Source organism: Bradysia coprophila, unplaced genomic scaffold (genome assembly GCF_014529535.1).
Source record: "Bradysia coprophila strain Holo2 unplaced genomic scaffold, BU_Bcop_v1 contig_476, whole genome shotgun sequence".
Taxonomy (NCBI): domain Eukaryota; kingdom Metazoa; phylum Arthropoda; class Insecta; order Diptera; family Sciaridae; genus Bradysia; species Bradysia coprophila.
In genome coordinates, this window is record NW_023503727.1 from 2,642,704 (window position 1) to 2,663,078 (window position 20,375).

Sequence of the window (20,375 nt, forward strand, 5' to 3'; positions counted from 1 at the left end):
CCGTCTTTATGTTATATTTCGCAAAAGGACGAATTCCCTAAGACGGAACAACCCGTCTTTACGTTACATTTCGTAAAAAGATGATCTCTCTAGGAATCCTAGACTAGGATTGTGTACAAAACAAGTTTAATTTTCAAAATATCCGCAATTTTTATACAAATTTTAATTTTTCCTGGTGCCAATAGTCTATATAATACTGTGAAGAGACTATTGACACCCGGTGCCATTAGCCACAGTATTATAATAGTTATTTATCTACCAAGGTAGGTATGAAGGTATTTTTTCGCACTAGATGTCTATTGTCGACCCGAGGCGAAGCCGAGGTCGACAAGACGTCGTGTGCGAAAAAATACCGGCATACCTACCGTGGTAGATACAACGTTTTTCGCAATTTCGGGCCATAATCACCTTTCCAATGCAAAACATCGCCTACATTTTCAAATTCATTTGAACGATCAAGAAGGCTGCGTTATAATACACATTGCAATGTGATGTAAAGAGACGCGTTGAATGAAATCGAGTAGTCAATGCTTCGTATATACGCTTCAACAATACGTTCGGTATAATTGTGTGACTTTATAGCCGAATGGCTATAGTCGCTGCTTTGTGTTCAGACACCTTTTGGTGTCGGGGGTTCGATTTCGGGTCAATGCAAGATTTTTATTTATAAAAATTTAGCCTTCGTTGAAGGTAATAGGTTCTTTAGCGTGCGAAAAAAAGTTGATATCGCACTGCGTGCGAAAAAAAAGTTAATATCGCACTGTGTCCAGAAATACAGTGAAATAAATACCTTCAAAACGACATTAAATGGATGCATGGAAAGGTGATGATTATGGACCGGAATTGCGAAAAGAGATTATTGGCACCCAGTGCCAATAGTCTCTTCCAAAATAAAAACCGACGAAAAATGCAACATGATTCTACTCGAGATGGAACGAAGCGTTTGATATTGAAAATGTGACGATTTTAGTTAATGTTCGTAACACAACCCCAGTTACAGTTAAAGTCAACCAAATATCAGAAATTGGTTTCAGCTGATCTACTCTACTCAACCTCACTGTCTTACGACTATCACGGCCGTATGTGTAAACACGCACGAACAGTTTGTTTGTATGAATGGACCAGCTGAAGCAATGTAAATTCGACTGACTTTAAGTGTAATAATTTACACGAAAAAGAAACAAGCAAGTACAGCAGGGCCTTGTAGACTTTATTTTAGAAATTCTAAAAATTTTTAGAAATACAGTCGCTAAACGGAACTGGTGTGCATACGTTATTTTTCACCAGCTGGTCCCATTTGGAATTGTATGTGACCAGCTGGTGCAAAATAACGTATGCACACCAGTTCGGCTTAGCGATTGTATTTGGAATTGTTTTGAACTTTTTAGAATTTTCATGAAAAATCACGGAAAAATTATAAATTTCTGCAAAATTCTAAAATTGTGAAAAAGATAGAAAATTGAAGAAATTTTTCTAGAAAAATCTGCAATTTCTACAAATTTCTGTAAATTCTAAAATTTGTAAAAACTTTAGAAATTTTTTAAAAGAAATTTATGGAATTTTTAGAAAATTTTAGAAAACATTTTCCAGAAATTAGGCCCTGTAGTTAGTACAGTCTACAGTCGCACACAAATTGTTATTTTGTCATTTTGTCATTGCCTACTAAGGAAAATCTTTGAGCTTTTATAATCGTCAGAAATGAGGCACATCTTACCTTAAAATAAAACTATCATATAGGAAAACGCAATCGACGTGTCATCTGTTATCGACAAGACGACAAAAATAAGCGTTTAGTTCCGGTCACCGTTCATTTAAATAGCAAAGCGTATCCTAAAACTGTAATGACATAAAGGATCAGATTACACGAATGAAGGAATAGATTTATATTCCTTTTATATAGGGCGATGCGCTTGTCCTTAAGTTTAGTTTTTTTTTTCAAATAGTCCAAATAATAAATTCTGCCATATAAATATACGAAAATTCTAAAAGTCCCTTTATATATACAAAACCACTGTAAACCTTAAGATATTTGCATGAAAAAAGAGTCCCTAGATTGTATAATTGTTGTCCAATTCGACATTATTCGCTCATTTTAAAGAAATGTCAGTGTTTTCGAATGCGGAACATCAAATTTGTTTGAAAATATTTTCGTTTTTTGTTGAAACACTTCCCCTGACTATATTTGATTTTCTATTTCGGATTTAATTGACAACAAACCAAATATCAATCTCAACATAATCACATTTATAAATTCTTATTATTACATCGCCTTTTCTAATGTAAATAATTATAAATATATATATTGTATACATTTATTATATATATGAATAAATGAACATTTATATTAAAGTAAAAAAAAATAGAGAGTATATTTATACACACACACACACCTCATCTGAATATGATTGTGGTGCAACGTCCATCTAGCCCTAATGATACTGCGACTAAACATTTTTGTTTTAGCCTAGAAGATGACTGATCAAACAGTCGAAAACTCGGTACAGTTCGGCTTAGACTAATCATACGTAGACAGGAAATTACGAATAAAATTAGGTAAAATTTGTGGTCCCGACATAAAATACGTAATATTTGGTAGTGTGAGTATTTTCCTACTAGATTGGTAGGCAAATTAGCGCAAAATATTTATGTCTACTAGAATGATCAAAATGTTCAACGTCTACATTTGTTAGTGAAAAACTCTGCGTTCACACACAGAAAAAGAAAATTCATACAATACTCCGGGTATGTGCAAAATTCTTCGGAAAGGTGGAATATACTTCAATAATGTACATGTACAATGTCTTCCATACGTGGAACACGTTGAAAACGTAGTTACGTATTTCGAATGTCAGATTTGAATATTCATGTGTTACGTATTGTGGTGATACACGTGGAATATGAATAACTTACCAGTGGGACGGAAGCTAAACGCACATCAAGTATGTTAAACGTATATAGTGGATGCTGGTCTCAGATATTGAATTTGGATCACATTTAAATTTCTTAACACGAAGAAGATAAACGACAAAAAAAAATATTTTAGTAAATTAGAAAAATTCTCGTCAACATACTTTCATTTTTTATAAAATTCTTAAATTCAATTATGTTAAAAAACGACATATCACCATTATTGTGCGCTACGTTATAACGTACTCGCGTAACTTATACGCCACACACGTTTATGGCTTTCAAAGTACGCTTCAACAATAAGAAATGTCAGCCAACACTACTGCACTGCAACATAAGAAAGATCGTTGGCTCATGATCGAGAGGTCCCCGGTTCAACTCCCAAAGAAGTCAATTTTTAATTTAAAGTATTTCTTACCAATGACTGCTAAAATGTATAATAACTACTATAAACTGGTTAATATGGTGTAAATCGTAGGTAAATTCATATTTTTAAATCTCTGTCAAAGCGAAATACGTCTCCCACGTATTATATTCGAGCCCGCTGTATAACTACCTTACCACACTTTTTAACAGGGGCACGAATGATATACGCATGGCATGTAAGAAATTTCGCTCAGTGTATTCGATCATTGTGTGTTTTCAGTGTAAATTGACAAACTTTGAGAGGGCGCCAAAGATCGAAATGGTACCGGATTTTCACGAAAGATGGCCCATTCGATAGCTTGATCCTTAATCTTTAAAGGAAAAATAGAAAGCATATTTTCACCACATATGAAAATTTTGAGAATTTTCAACTTGGTTCCTCAACTATGCAGACCAGTGCCTACTTTTTAGAAACTTTTAGAGAAAATCGAGAAAATCTAGAAACTTTGAGAAATTCAAGAAACTTCGAGAAATTCAAGAAACTTCGAGAAATATTTCTTGAATTTCTCAAAGTTTCTAGATTTTCTCGAATTAGAGAAATTTCAAGAAATTCCAGAAATTTCTCGAATTCGAGAAACTTCGAGAAATTCAAGAAATTTCAAGAAACTAATTTCTCGAGTTTCTTGAAGTTTCTCGAATTTCTCGAATTCGAGAAATTTTAAGAAATTCGAGAAATTTCGAGAAATTCAAGAAATTAGTTTCCAAAAAGTAGGCCCTGATGCAGACCTTTGCAAAAATTAGGATTTCTCAAAATTTTCATATTTCGTGAAATTTTTTTTTCTATTTTTCCTTTAAAGATTAAGGATTAAGCTATTGAATGCGCCATCTTTCGTAACAATCCGGTACCATTTCGATTTTTGGCGCCCTCTCTAAGTTTGTCAATTTACACTGAAAACACACAACGATCAAATACTTTTGAACTGTAGTGTACACACCTCATCTGAATATGATGGTGGTGCAACGTCCATCTAGCCCTAATGATACTGCGACTAAACATTTTTGTTTTAGCCGAGAACATGACTGATCAAACAGTGCTTAGACTAATCATACCTAGACAAGAAGTTACGAATGAAATTTAAAAAAAATTGTGGTCCCGACATGAAATACGTAATATTTGGTAGTGTGAGTATTTTCCTACTAGATTGGTAGGCAAATTAGCGCAAAATATTTAAATTTGTCTACTAGAATGATTAAAATGTTCAACGACTACATGTGTTAGTGAAAAACTCTGCGTAAAGTTGTACGAAATGTGAATTTTATCCGAACTAGTGTCGGGACCAAGGTAAATATAGTGAGGAGGTAATGCCATATATAACCGAATCATATGTGCGGTGGCACGAAAGTTCGATACAAACGCCATCTCATTCCTTCGTTGAAAGAAAATAATGGAATAGAAAGTCGGGCCATCTGTTGTGAGATAGCGAAAATATTTTTGTGAAATACAAGTAAATCGTAGTCAACCATTTTAAAAAAAGATGTCATTGGCATCGAACTTATGTGCTAGGCCGCGCGTCTGAATGGCATTACCTCCTCACTATATTTACCTTGGTCGGGACCACATTTTATTGTACGAAACTTAGACTAATCATACCTAGAGTGGTACTTCGTACGATAAAATGTGGTCCCGACTCCAGTTCGGATAAAATTCACATTTCGTACAACTTTACGCAGAGTTTTTCACTTTTAAGCAAGTGGGAGCAAACGGTTTTCCAAACTCCTGTCACGTAGCAAATATTGGTCCTAATGAAAAACTAATTACTGTTCCGGAGTCCTGAGGTGATTTGCTGTACGCTAACATTTTATTTGACTAAAATCCTCCGAGAAAAATTTAATAATTTTTCTCTTGATATTACTAACTTTGGATCTGTTTTAACGACATATATTCGCGACATAACGAAGCGTAAGGTAAAAGAATAGTAAAGGATTAAAAATGACTGCCATAGTACCGTTTCAGATGCTGTTCCAGCAGTTGGGCCCTCAGAAAGAAGCAAAAAATCTACATTTTGGCACCAAATTTTTTTCCAAGACTTCTGTATGCTTGAAGCACAAAAGTACTGGGTTCATTTATATGTGGAGCGATAGTGGGTGATGCCAGCTACAACACCTTATACTCAGCTCCGCGGAACATCTATGCTGCAGAGAATCCGGACTCTCCGAACAGTCACTATATTTTTAGTCATAACTCTCGTGTATCTTCTAGCACCAAGCGGTGCGTATACTCTACCTGTAGGTCTTTCCAAGGCCGACATTCGTACAACATTGCAACAATTTAAAATATTTTTTTCTTGAGTTATTGTCGAAAAACTGTCTTCACAAATGTCTTCACATTTGAACGCTTTTCACAGAAAACCAAATTTTTTTAGAAAAATTGAAAGATACGTGTCTCCTAGAATTTAAAGACGAATCCAACGAGCTATCACTCATTTAAATCGGAGACCGCCTGTTCCCAAAGTTAAAAAATCACCTGAAGATTTGGCGATATCACTCTTAAACATGCAGTCGTTGGAAATGTTGATCATTATAGTAGGCACATTTGAATGTTTTGCGCTAATTTGCCTACCAATCTAGTAGTAAAACACTCACACTACCAATTATTATGTATTTCATGTCGGGACCACAAATTTTACGTAATTCTTTTCGTAATTTCCTGTCTATGTATGATTAGTCTAAGGTACGAAACACCAGTCAATCTATGGTTAGAAGAAGGTACAATGACTGTAGTCGTGTAAACAAAAAACTCGTTGAAATGATGGTTACAATTTTCGTACCATCATCTGTTATCGACAGCAACGACCAAAAATAATCGATGAAAGCCGGCGAATGAGGTGTTATGTACACGAAAATGTATGGTAAAACTAATGAAGTACAAGATTTGCGTCGAAACTCTCATCAAAACTCTTATTATATCGGACAGTACAGAAGAGTAATATATGCATGATTTGAGATGTTTTCTTACTTTAAATTACTGAACAGCGTCATATTAACCTAATGGGGACTTCGGAGCCGCTCATTTTCAAGAGACCTTCAAGAATATAGGTTGTATGAATACTGCCTTCATTCTCTTCAACATTACTAACTGATCGACTAGAAATCCACCATTTTTCGAATTGTTCTTACATCTTACTCTTCTTAGAATTTTTGGTTAACTTTCGAACTCACTGAGGCGACCGTGAACAGTATTAAAAAAGGTGGATATAGCTTTAATTATAATTGACGTATTGTGTCCACGTGATCCATGCTTTTCTAAAAATTTTCGAGTTTTCTGAACAAAAAATCTACAGATGGTTTTGCAACCTCTGCACCGACGCTAGAGGGTCCATTACGTCATACGAAAATTAAAAACTGTTAAAAAATGTTGTAATGTTTTGGTGTGGCACCAAAGTTTCACCGAGGTACGATTTTCAAGAATTTTATAAGTGAAAAAGCAATACAATCTCTAGCAACCAAACTTCGTTTTGACGCAGTCAAAATACCACCTTATTTTGACAAATTTGACACTGACTTTTTTTGTAATGGAGTTGCCGTGCCGCGCTTTTTTTTAAAGCAATATCGACGTCACACGAAAAAGACAAATTTTAAACTTTCTTTCATTTTTGCACACCAAACTGACGGAGCAACACACAAAAAAAAACATCACAATCACAAATTATTGACTTTCGAACACCAAAACGGTGACAGTAGACGTAACATTTTCAACACAAAAGAGGTCATTGCTGCTCATACTTCATTTAATTTATTTTTAAAAGTGTAAAATTTTCTGTGACAGCGCACACTGTCAATGTTTACCACCTTATTTTTTATAGTTTGGTTGCTAGAGAGGGTATTGGAAAAAGCCACCTCTTCTGGTTAAATGTTTTTCAACCTTTTCCTGTGATGGCTCATTTTTTAGGTAGGTATTTTATCCAACAAAAGAATAGTTTCGATAAGTAAAAGTAGCATTTCTAGCATTTCCAGAAATTTTGTTTGTTGTCTCCTCAGAATTTGAGGAAAGATTGATGTTTTCGGATGTCAGTCGGTCACCCTTCTTCTCAGTGCTAGAACTCTATGACGGTGAGAGCTTGATGAGAGTCTGAGATATCTGTGTTGGAGTTACAATTTGATTGTTCATCTAAGTCGGCTTTATAAAAGAATTTGTTTTGTATAACCATCTCAGCAACTCACTTACATTAAAGGTTTTCTAGTAAAACTGACGTGTTTTTCAATTACTCGTATTTCGCTGCAGAATAATTCTTCAGGTTGTGGGCCCAGTTAACGGCAAGAGTAAGGGAAAATGGCAGAGGAAACTAACAACATATATCGGAAGTTTGTTCAGTTTGATGGAACCAACTGGAACAGTTGGAAATTTCGTATCGGCGTTTTGCTAGAAGAAAAGAATTTGGAACGATACATTCAAGAAACTTGGGATGATATCATCGCATCAACGATTGACGATGAAGATGAAATCAAGTGTATCATGGAAGAAAAGAAATGTAAGTCGATTTTAGTGCAATGTGTAGCGGATAGTCATTTGGAATATATTCAAGACAAGCGAAGAGCAAAGGACATGTTTGATTCACTGAAGGCAGTGTTCGAAAGAAAAAGTGTGGCTAGTCAGATATATTTGAGAAAGAAACTCATTACCATGAAGTACGAAGAGAATGATGATATGGCTGATCATTTTTTGGTATTCGATAAAACTGTCCGAGAGCTCAAATCGATCGGTGCTAATCTAGAAGACTTGGATATCGTATGTCATCTGTTGTTGTCTATGCCGTCGTCGTATGAAAATTTGGTTATTGCATTAGAAACGTTGGACCCGGAGAAATTGAGTATCACTTTCGTTAAGAATCGATTGCTGGATGAATATACGAAAAGGAAACAATCTGAAGGCGCGAATGGTCGCAGTAAATTAAATAATCCAGTTGCGATGAGTGCAAATGAATCAAATTTCAAATTCAAATGTTATCGTTGCCAGAAAACGGGGCACAAGTGGTCTCAATGTAAAGCCAAGATCGAAAAAGGAACTACAAAACAAGATGATTCCAGATACGAAAAGAAAGCCAACGTTGCGACGAGAAAACTACCAGATGAGGACAGCGATAATGAAGTTCCTGTTGCGTTTTCTGTTTTTGGAGAATCTGTTATTATTCAAGGCGAATCCGGTGAATGTGACATCAATGATCAAGCTTTAGTAGTTGCTGCTGCCAGAGTTACTCGTCGTCGGATTGTTACAATGTTTTTGGATTCTGGTGCAACAAGCCATATGGTAAATGATCACACTATACTTGTATGTCTAAAGAAAATAATGGAAGAAAAGATTCGAAGTGCTAAGCAAGGAGCAATTTTATCATCAACCGAAAGTGGAGATGTTCATGGCTTTCTTGTAAATGGAAACGAAGAAAGAAAATGTGTCTTGGAGAATGTTTTATACGTGCAAGATTTAAGCTGTAATCTGATGTCGATTGGAAAAATGGAAAAAGCCGGCATGGAAATTCGTTTCAAAAACGGAACTGCTCAGATTTTGTGGAAAAATAAGGTTCTGTATGTTGCAAAACGATGTGGCAATACGTATAAGGTGGACCTTGTGGTGGAAGAGACACAATTTGCTGGCATGTGTGCTGAAGATAACAACGATCTGTGGCATAACAGGATGGGACATTTGAACATGCAAGACATGCGAAAATTGGTTGGCAAAGAAATGGTCACAGGATTCGATTTGAAAATCAAAAATGATGTTGCGAAAGTGTGTGAACCTTGCGTCTTTGGGAAACAAGCACGACAGCCATTTCCTACTCGTGAAGAGAATCGATCAAATCGCCCATTGGAATTGATACACACGGACGTGTGTGGTCCAATCGAACCAGTCGCTTGGCAAGGCTCCAAATATTTCGTAACTTTTATTGATGACTACACTCACTTTACTGTGGTTTACCCTATCGAAAAGAAAAGCGAAGTTCTGGAAAAGTTTAAAGGATATTCTGCGATGGCCGAAACTCAGTTCCAGTCAAAAATTTCTGAGTATTCGTGTGGATTGAATATGAGAGAACACATCATCAAGTCGAATATCGTACGGGTAAAGAGTGACAATGGTGGAGAGTATACATCGAATGCTTTCATTGAATTTTGCCAAGAACGAGGAATTCAGCTTGATCACACCATACCATATAATTCAGAACTTAATGGAGTTGCCGAAAGAATGAATCGAACGCTTATGGAAAAGGCACGAACATTGATAATCGCTGCAAAAATGGAGAAACGTTTTTGGAACGAAGCAGTATTAACAGCGACATTTTTGACCAATCGAAGTCCCACGAGTGCTTTCAAGGATGAGAGAACATGTAAGACACCAGCGGAATTATGGTTCGGTAAGAAACCAAATTTGCAAAATTTAAAAATTTTTGGATCCCCAGCATACAATCATGTACCGAAAGAATGCCGGTCAAAATTGGATCCCAAAGCTGTGAAAACATTTATGGTTGGCTACACGTCGAATGGATACAGGCTCTACGATCCGCAAAAACGGAAAATTGTTGTTGGAAGAAATGTTACTTTCGACGAAAATGTTTTGCTGATTAATCGTAAATTCGTGGACATCTATGAAGATTGTGGTCGAAATTTGGTAGACCACACTGACAGCGACCTAACAAATCAACCCAGCATCAATGCAAACGAGGTCGAATCAAGCGAACTGGAAGAATCTCAAATACAAACGTTAAGAAGAAGTGAGCGTGACCGACGTCCACCTGAAAGATATACAGCCAATTTTGCGTTCAGTGCGGAAGGATATGTGCAAAATGATCCTCTTACTCTAAGAGAAGCGAAACTTAGAAGTGATTGGAAATTGTGGAAAAATGCTGTCGATGATGAGTATAATTCGCTGTTAAAGAATGAGACGTGGACTCTGTGTGATTTACCATCGGACAGAAAGGCGATTGCATGTAAATGGGTGTTCAAAATAAAGCGCAAATTCGATGGATCGATCGACAAATACAAAGCTCGTCTATGCGCCAAAGGATTTTCACAGAAGAAAGGATTCGACTACAATGAAACTTATGCACCAGTAGCAAAATTGACAACATTTCGAGTTCTCATGGCAGTTGCGTGTCACGAAAATCTACATGTTCATCAAATGGACGTAAGCTGTGCTTTTCTGAACGGTTTATTGGATGAAGAGATCTATATGATACAGCCAGAAGGATTTGAAATTGGCGACAAGGTTTGTAGATTGAATAGATCGATCTATGGTCTCAAGCAATCTCCGAGGATGTGGAATCTACGCTTGCATCACTATTTACTGAATTTGAATTTCCAACGTTGTGAGGCCGATAACTGTTTGTACGTCAGGTTCACTGAGAAAAGCAAGTTCTACCTGCTAATATATGTCGATGACTTGATATTAATCAGCAATTTATTGGAAGAAATTCAATGGATCAAGATGATGTTATCACAAGAATTTAAAATGACTGATTTGAACGAGATGGAAACGTATTTGGGGATTTATATGAAACGAAATATGAATGCTGGTACAATGGAATTTAGTCAAAAACAATACCTGATCAATACTCTGAAGAAATTTGAAATGGCTGACAGTAAATCAGCCACAACCCCGATGGAAGTTGGTCTGAAATTAGAACGATTCGGAAGCAACCCTGCTAACATACCATATCGCGAGCTCATCGGTTGCCTGATGTATGTTTCCTTGACCACTCGACCAGATTTGGCTGCAGCAACCAATTACTTCAGTCGATATCAGAGCAATTATGGCCAGGAGCATTTTATGTATGCCAAACAAATCTTGCGATACATTAAGGGAACGCTCGACTTAAAGTTGATCTACAAACGTAATGAAGGTACCGATCCGCTAGCTGGCTATGCTGATGCAGATTGGGCCAATGATACATTCGACAGAAAATCAGTCTCCGGTTACGTGTTCAAAGTTTATGGGAATACGGTCTCTTGGTCTTCTCGTAAACAATCCACGGTCAGTTTGTCTTCGACAGAAGCAGAATATATTGCGTTGAGTGAATGTGCGTGTGAGGCAATTTGGATTCGAAATCTGTTGAAAGAACTTCGGATAACTTGTAATGAGCCCGTCACATTGTTTGAAGACAATCAATCTTGTGTACGTATAGCCGAAACGCCAAAAGATAATAAGAGGATGAAGCATGTGGACACAAAATATCATTTCATTCGTCACGAAGATCGAATACTTGCGTTCAGAGGATCAACTTGCTGATATAATGACAAAACCGTTATCACCAAAACCATTCATCAAGTTGAGGGATCTTATCGGATTATCAAATTGAGGAGTGGTGTTGGAGTTACAATTTGATTGTTCATCTAAGTCGGCTTTATAAAAGAATTTGTTTTGTATAACCATCTCAGCAACTCACTTACATTAAAGGTTTTCTAGTAAAACTGACGTGTTTTTCAATTACTCGTATTTCGCTGCAGAATAATTCTTCAATCTGGAAGTCAGTTCCCAGAATTCCAACACTGTGAAAGGTCCACCTTCTTCCCAAAGCTGGAACTTAAGGAAAAGTTGCATTTCTAGCAATTTTTTCGCTGGAGGTCAGTTCCTAGAGATCCATCACTACGAAAGGTCAATTTACTTCCCAATGCTAGAACTCTACGATGGTGAGTACTTCCATCAGTTTTTTTCAAGCTTTTTTCTTGATTAAAGGAACGTTTGAGGTGTTTACAGGTCACTTACTTACTTAGGCGGGTACTACAACCTACTATTGGTTATAGCCTCTTCCAGCAATCTTCTCTAATCGGACCTATTCCGCGCCAACGTTCTCCGGTCAGACTCAATTGCATCTTTCCATCTCGCTCTTGGTCTTCCTGGTATGCGTTTTCCATCGGGATTTGTATTTAGCAGTTTCAGTGTACATGACCGAGCCATCTTAATCGATTGATTTTGATGAATTTGACTATATCAGGCTCCTTGTAAAGCTGATACAGCTCATGGTTGTATCTTCTTCTCCAGTTGCCGTTCACATTGACACCTCCAAAAATTGATCGAAGAATTCTCCTTTCAAAAACCAAAAGTTCGTCACTTTGTGTCATGCACCAAGCTTCCGATCCATATGCTATAACTGGTCGAATCAGCGATCTGTACAATTCGCACTTAAGGTCGCGGTTGAGTGTTTTTGACCGGATGAGTTTTTGAAGACTGTAGTAACTCATGTTACCCAGCGTTACCCTTCTACGTATTTCCTCTCCGATGCTATTATCACTATTGACCAGCGACCCAAGGTAAAAAAAGCTGTCGACAGTCTGGAAGTGTTTTCCATTCACCTCCAGCGTATGGTCCGTTGATCTGCCATCAGACAATGAAGTTGTCATGTACTTGGTTTTTCTCTCACTGACCTTGACACCGAACTCAGCACCCCTATCTTCAATTTTCGTGAAAGTCTTTTTAACGATGTCAATGTTCCGTCCAATTAAGTCTAGGTCATCAGCATATCTTAACAACTAACTCAACTTTCTGAAGATTGTACCGCTGGTTTCCACATCGCTCTCTCTTGACACGTTCTCAAGAACAATGTTGAAGAATAAAGCTGCGAGTCCATCGCCTTGTCTAAGTCCTTCCAAGGCTTCAAAGGTATCAGATAGATTGTTCCGAATTCTGACCTTGGCTCTCACATGTTTACAGGTTAGTTCCCTGAATTCTATTATTCTGTTCAATGGACCTCTAGACCTCTAGAGACGTTCCTTTAATCAAAAAAAAATCTTTAAAAAAAAGTGATGATCAGAAGAGTTTTTGTGGGGTTTTTTGACCACTCGTTACATACATGAGAGTGACGCAAAATTTCAATGCGAAATTTAGGTGCTTCGGACTGAAATTCCGAATATTATCGTCGTACAGTACTAGGACCTTACCTTAAGATGTTGGATGGGATTTCGAAGAGGGTTTTGAGGAAACAGCTTTGTGGGACATTCAGGCACTAATTTTGAGAAATTTTTTTGAGAAAATTGAAAAAATTGAGAAAATTTGGGAAAATTGAAAAAATTTGAGAAAATTTTAAAAAATTTAAAAAATTTGAAAAAAATATGAAAAGTTGCAAAATTGAACAAACGCAAAATTTATAACTTTATTTTGAATTACAAAAACCAAAACATTGATTAAAATTGAATTTTTCGCGAATTAGGTCTATTGTAATGTTTTGCTTCCGGAAAATGATGGAAACGCTAAAACTTCGGAACATAATTCATTAAAACGTAAAATTCATATGATTCATAATTGATGGAATTCGAAGCAGACGGTAAGGACAAAGTGTTTACCTATGTTCATAGATAACAAATGTGCAATAAAAATGTTGTCTGTAGTCAAAATAGTGAGGCTAAGTTCGAAGATGGGCATATTCGGGTAGGCCCTTCGTGAGTTAGGGCCGCATAAGTGTTTTAAGTTCTTTTGTGGATATTAACGGCAAAATAAACGATGGAAATGTAGATGAAACGGCAAAAGATAGGTATTGTCGATACGGATCCAGGAAAGTTTATTAAAATTGGGTGAGTGGAATGAGAGTTAGGGCACTAGAAGTGAAAGGCTACTTGGCCCTAAGTGTATTTTGCATATAACTCGAGTAAATTTCAACTGATTTTCCTAATTTTTGTTTCATTTGGAAGGTAATCGAATACCGAATTTTAGGTCAGTTTAAAATTTTTACATTTACGTTACGTAATATTTGAAATTGTGTTACATTTGAAAGGAACGTCGTACGGGGCTTCGTAATTGCGCTATGCGCAATTTCTAAGATGTACACATTTCATAATAATTTTACTTTAACTTCGTTTACGGACCTAATAGGCTTACGGTCAAAGTAGGGTCACGTACGCAATATATACGGCAGCAAATACTACGACTGTTCTGATGGTTCGTTTCTTATTTATATGAACTTATTTTGATAAGTTTTCTAACATTTTAGGATGCTCTTGATATATCAACATTTTCGGCCTTTAAGTTATAGCTCGTTCGATAGCTTTGGGTGTAATCAACGCAAATCAAATCAAAAAAAAAATTCAAAAATAGTCAACAGGTGTGTTTTTGGCCTTCTAATTCTGTGATGTCAAAGTCAGCTTCGGTGCTAGACAGTGCGTTGGTGTAATGTGTATAATGATGTCATCAGGGGGTATCAGAGGGGTGATATCAGGGGGTGGTCAAAGCACTTTTGTTGAATTGCAACAGATGAAATGCATGAAAATCGATTTTTTTAAAAGTGTCTTTCCGAACCGATTCGTTGAATCTGCATCTGTCGGTTATGGACTAGAAATATGATTCAGACACTTTACGGTGCCATAATGTGAAAGGAACTATTTTAAAATAGGATTTGGTTCCAATTTACTTTTATATTCCAGCGGAAAAGGTCAACTTTTTTTAAAGGGTGCTCACTTCCGTAAACATAAAAGTTCTGAGGAAATATTTTTGTATGTTATTGTGGCTAAGGTCAGCTACCGTTACCAATGGTCGGTCCATCAAAACAATAATCTTGTAGAGGTACAGCTCTATTTGAAAGTTGACCACACTTTGTTTGATGGTTGCTCAAGTTATTGCTAAAAAAGTGTCTTGACCTCGGTTTTGACCGTCCCCTGACATCACATGACGTTTAGACAAATTACACACCAAGAAATTTTTTCTGGGGTCTCCCATTTCCCATATCTTGGCATATCAAGATTTCTTTGCTATGGTCTTCCGTACCTTGAAATATCAAAATTTAAAAAAAAGTTGAGATAGAAATCTTGAGCTAACTTCAGGAACATAAATTCGTTCGACCCGGGTAACGAACAAAAAATGTAAAAAGTAATTCACCTTACTTTATGACCACTCAATTTGCTGAATAAAGATTTTTTTTTTCAAAGAATGTTTGCTAATCTTGTTTTTCCGACTTATTAAAATGTTTTTTCTGCTTTTAATGCTAAATTGAACTTAAAAAATATAATTTAAAAAAATTTGAAAAATTTAAGAAAATTTGAAAAAATTTGAGAAAATTAAGAAAATTTGAAAAAATTAGGAAAACATTTTCTCAAAATTAGTGCCTGGACATTGCATTGATCGAGATGGAAAAGTGAAAGGCGACACCAATAAACTTTCTGAGTTCTTTTAATAAAAATTCTCCTTTTGCTGTGTACGTATGCGCTTAAATTAATTACAATGACTTAATCGACCTAAAACACCGCAATTAGGTACAACTTCTTCGATCCACTCCGGATCGATGATCGTAACAATTCGCATGAAATTCAGTGACGTTTGTACCAGTTCCGTGAACAAAATACATTTCAAATTTGTCTTGCCATTCAAAACACTCGATGGATGTATCTTGGTCTTCTGTCGACTAGATATAGTCATGAAACTGTGATCACGCTGCATTTCGGCAATGTTGTTGTACAATCCCGATATGAGACACTTCCGGACCTATCGGATTCATAATGCGACAGAATTTAGAAGAAAAAAAATGACCGAAACGGAGGGCAATGGAACTTACCTGATCCAAATTACTGCCACATGTCGATGGTTCCAATTGTAATCGTTCGCAAATATCGCTCAGTTGTCGTCGCACCTCGTGAGCATATTCCAAATTCCGATAATGCAAATAATTGTCATGGCAGAATGTGCGGTGTCGGTCCGTCTTTTTGAATTCATTGTACACATTCAGCAGCGTCAAATGATCGCCGTGAATCGATTCGAATTTGGCGTGGGCTTTCAGGGCTTCCACTTTTTTGTCGGGATCGTCGCTCAGGTAAAAAATTGTCTCGCCAGACAAAATGGAAACAATGCTCAGCATCTGTGTGTGTGTGAGCGGAACAAGATTTAAGTTTGGAATGTTGTCGTTGGTTAAAGAATCGCCTACCTCATCCAGACATCCGAAATCCGATGCAGACAGCAAGATTTTGCTGAATCGAGGATCTAATGGGAATTTGGACATATTCCAGCCGAGTGTCGTTAATTCGTCGCCATTGTGTGATGTAATGGCACCCAGTTGATATAACTGTTTCAGAGCACTTTCTATGTCCTGATCGGATGGCTTATCCAAAAAGTCGAATTTTCGACAATTTATTCCCAGCGCAAGTAACTGCAAAACCTATGCAACGCGGAGACATGAATCAGTATTACGAATGGCATTGCTTGAGTGATGAACTGAACGTACCGTAGCTGAAATGTTGCTGCGTAAAATTTCGGGCATGGATGCCGCTGACATCGTTCGATATTCATTCATGGTATAAGCCCGATAGCAAAAACCTTCAGATTCACGTCCAGCTCTACCGGTTCGCTGCCAGGCTTGATCCTGTGATATTCTAGTCACTTTCAGCGTGTCCATTCCGGTAACCGAATCGTACACTTTCCGCTTTACCATGCCACTGTCGATGACATATTTGATACCTGGCCGATGATTGAAAGTCATTAAAAGGCCAGGTTATGGTCCGATATATCGCACATATGTCAGGACGCATAACCTGGCCTTAAAAAAGTCCAGGTTATGGTCCGATATATCGCACATATGTCAGGACGCATAACCTGGCCTTAAAAAAGGCCAGGTTATGGTCCGATATATCGCACATAAGTCAGGACGCATAACCTGGCCTTAACAAGCAGTCGGTGGAACTAGGGCTCTTTCGATGAGAAATATTTCACTGAACGGCCGTCAGTATTCACAGCCTACGTACCCTTTATTGTCAACGATGTTTCGGCAATGTTTGTGCTTAGAATAACCTTTCGATAATTATTGGTCGACGGCTGAAAGACCTCCAGTTGTTTATTCTGATTCAGTTGAGCATACAGCGGGAAGACTCTGATCATAGGCCCGCCGATTTCGTTGCTCTGTAAATTGAACAAAGATTAACTCTTCGTCTTCCACACCCCCAACGGAGTTCAATTTCACCTTTACAATGGACCTGATCTGCGCTGCCATATTCTCGATTTCTTCTTGACCGGTAAGGAAGATCAACACGTCGTGGCTAAGTGCAACAACGAAACAAATGGTAAATAAGAAAAGCGAACAGCCGACAGGGTTTTACAATCAAATGCTCACTTGACCGGAACGGTTTTATGGATTTGGAACAGCGTCACGAGACAAGCATTCAAATAGTCACTTTGCGGTTCGGCACTGTGCAGCACTTTTACCGGATATGTTCTACCAGCCAAGTAAATTGGTTCGCAATTGTTGAAATATTTGGAAAAGTGGTCCACATCCATGGTGGCGGACATGACGATAATCTGTGGATGGGTGTCGAGATTCATTGATTGTTGCTCCGTGTGCTGGTTTTACCTTTAAATTTACCTTTAACGACGGCAGTGCCCTTTCAGCCCGCAACCGTTGCGCATCTTTTACGATTCCGAACAGAATGTCAGTGTTAATCGTTCTCTCGTGGGCTTCGTCCAGTATGATGACGCGATACTTTCGTAAAAATTTATCGGCCAGCGCTTCACGCAGTAACGAACCGTCGGTCATGTACTTGATTTTCGTCTTAATTGAAGTGACATCTTCAAAGCGAACGGTGTAACTGTTTGGGGAGGATTGGAAACATTTAGTGATTGTGAACATAGAAGTCAAGGTGCCATACCCAACGGTTTCGCCAATGGTGCATTTCTGTTCCAGTGCAACCCGTTTGGATATTGTTATGGCTGCAACACGTCTCGGTTGCGTAATTGCAATTGTACCAAAGTCGGGTTTCGTCGATTCGTAAATAATCTGCGGAATTTGGGTGGTTTTGCCGCATCCCGTTTCGCCGATGACTATCAGAGTTTTTGATGACATGATTTTGTTGAGCAGCCTGGTAGGAAGATTAGCGGAATTACAGACACTTGTCAGTTCGACTGTATCGAGCATAAACCCTCCAAGTGGTAGTGAGGTTATGTACGAGGTCTTCCTTGGCCATGATAAGAACAACTTACTGTTTTCTCACTTTGTAGACGGGTAGCTGGTGTCGTTGTTCCTCAATTGTAAGTGCTTTGCCGTTACCATTTTGTCCTGCAGCCGATAAGTTATTGCCTTTCGGATATTCAACATTGCCGTTGTTCGGCCGAAATCGCTTGAATTGATCATTGTTCGGGTTTAAATTGCCATTTGTCAGTTTCCGTTTAAAGTTGAACGGACTGTTTTGTTGCTGCTGCGAAATTGCGTTGTACTTAGAGTCCATGGTGTGAAGATAAAAAATTTGTTTTTGTTGATCAAAAATCACATTTTCACAAAATATTTACAAATGGATTGTCGAAAGGGACCGTGTTTGACAGTTTGGCGGAGAGCTGTCAAAATTTTGTGGAGAGTATGGGAGAATTTGAACAGACTGCCTGCATTATAGCGGCAAACATTTGAATTTGATGAGAATTCGTGTAAGTCTTCAGCATTTAATGTTTCAATGATTCAATCATTCATTCATTCATTGTTATCGTTATCGACATTACCTACGCTGTCGTCGTCATTGCGTAGGTGACACATTCTGCGTAATCAAAAATGGGTTAAGACATATTTTGCGGTGTTTTAATAATCCACGCCATTAGTCGTATAAATTTATACGTCAGAGAGAGCTTTTTCTCCTTGGTTATGATCTGTCAGTTTTTTAGACCCGTACGAAGTACTGGGGTCTTATGGGTTTACGCATACGTTTGTAACACGTCGAATTGGACTCCCTGAGTAAGGGGAAACCTATTGTGGTTGTCTAGAGATGCCAAATCCGCGAAAAGAAAATGTCCGTCTGTCCGTCTGTCTGCACGATAACTTGAGTAAAACGCATCCGATTTTGAAAATTCTTTTTTTTCCCGTTTGGTAATGTCAAAAGACAGGCTAAGTTCGAAGATGAGTGATTTTGGATCGACCCCTCCCGAGCTGTGGCCCAATAAGTGCTTTACGGTTTTTCGAAGATATCTCCGGACATTTAAACGCTATACTCGTAAATGATACATCGAATGAAAGATATTTACAATACCGATCGACAAAAAAAAAGTTTATGGAAATCGGATGACCGACTCGTGAGTTAGACCCCTTGGTGTGGAACAGGCACAGGGCGGCAAGCAGTTTTTGCTTGTAGGTCGGCCACATTTGAACATATTTCGTCTGTTTTAGCTTTATTAGATAGGTATTGACCGTACCAATCAGGGAAAAAAAAATTTATGAAATTATGTTCTCCGGAGCGTGAGCTAGGTCTCTTGGAGTGAGCTCTTATCTGGCTACTCGGAAGTACAGTGAACGTGGTGTATTTTGTCAATATCTCGAGTAAATTTTGACCGAATTTCATGAATTTTTTTTTTGTTTGAAAGGTATTAACGAATGTAAAGCGTCGGTACTATTTCCGGTCTCCTAACAAAATGGCTTCCGGCGGCCATATTGGATTTTAGTAAAATAGAAATATCTTGGGAAAAATGATACGTAGAGAGTTTCTGTTAACATGGAAATAATTTGTTATGTGTGTGGGGTGTTTCAGGCATTCCATATATGGACATCTATATATATCTATATTCACCTATATTGAGCTATATACAGGCATATAGAGCTATATAATAGCATATTCCTCTGTGAAATGTTTATTTACAGTGAAATATAGGTAAATATAGCGGTATATAGCTGTTTAAATAGGAATTTGTGAAAGTTGACTTCGCACGGGGCTATCTATATTGCCTCCGGCAATTTAGTTGTATATGATAACAAGGCAAAGAGTGGATAATGTAAGTGATTTAAAAGGAAGAATAGTTTTTCAGCAGAGAAGAAAATGAAGTAAGAGAAATGAAGAGTTTCACATTAAAGGCTTTTGATACGAATAGGTGTTTCGTACGGGTCGGCGTTAGCTATGTTTTTATTTTGCGATTTAGTATGGAAATGAAAACTAAAATTGAGATATCTTTGCTGTTTTAAGTGGTTTTTCATTCTTTTTTGGACCAAAATATTTCAAAATGTGTTTGGAATCGATTGGCATTAACAAAACTAGGTACCACCTTTTGGGCGGGTCAGGTCTCTTGACTGACACTTTTCTACATGTATTTTTGGCGTATTCATAAAAGGCATGTAATTAAAGTGATAGCTATTTAATAAGAAATGATCACAAGAAAATAGGAAATGATCACTAGAAAA

General features: G+C 37.5%; 1 protein-coding gene across 1 annotated transcript; it reads right to left on the reverse strand.

Moving 5' to 3' along the window:
* Positions 1 to 15,399: 15,399 nt before the first annotated feature.
* LOC119082708 (ATP-dependent RNA helicase DHX33) lies at positions 15,400 to 18,548 on the reverse strand. The gene is made up of 10 exons (XM_037192285.1): positions 18,206 to 18,548; positions 17,875 to 18,084; positions 17,592 to 17,814; positions 17,343 to 17,527; positions 17,193 to 17,268; positions 16,978 to 17,131; positions 16,461 to 16,693; positions 16,164 to 16,394; positions 15,798 to 16,097; positions 15,400 to 15,727 (listed from the first exon to the last, which is right to left on the reverse strand). The coding sequence occupies exons 1-10, from the start codon at positions 18,448 to 18,450 to the stop codon at positions 15,458 to 15,460; spliced, it is 2,127 nt and encodes a 708-aa protein (XP_037048180.1). The 5' UTR covers positions 18,451 to 18,548; the 3' UTR covers positions 15,400 to 15,457.
* Positions 18,549 to 20,375: the final 1,827 nt, after the last annotated feature.

Bases quoted from the DNA above. Each gene is read 5' to 3' on its own strand.
- LOC119082708 (XM_037192285.1), bottom strand. From the start codon at position 18,450: ATGGACTCTAAGTACAACGCAATTTCGCAGCAGCAACAAAACAGTCCG. The intron at 17,815-17,874 runs GTATGGCACCTT...CTCCCCAAACAG, and splicing joins ACCATTGGCGAAACCGTTGG to TTACACCGTTCGCTTTGAAG. The intron at 17,528-17,591 runs GTAAATTTAAAG...ACCCATCCACAG, and splicing joins GGGCACTGCCGTCGTTAAAG to ATTATCGTCATGTCCGCCAC.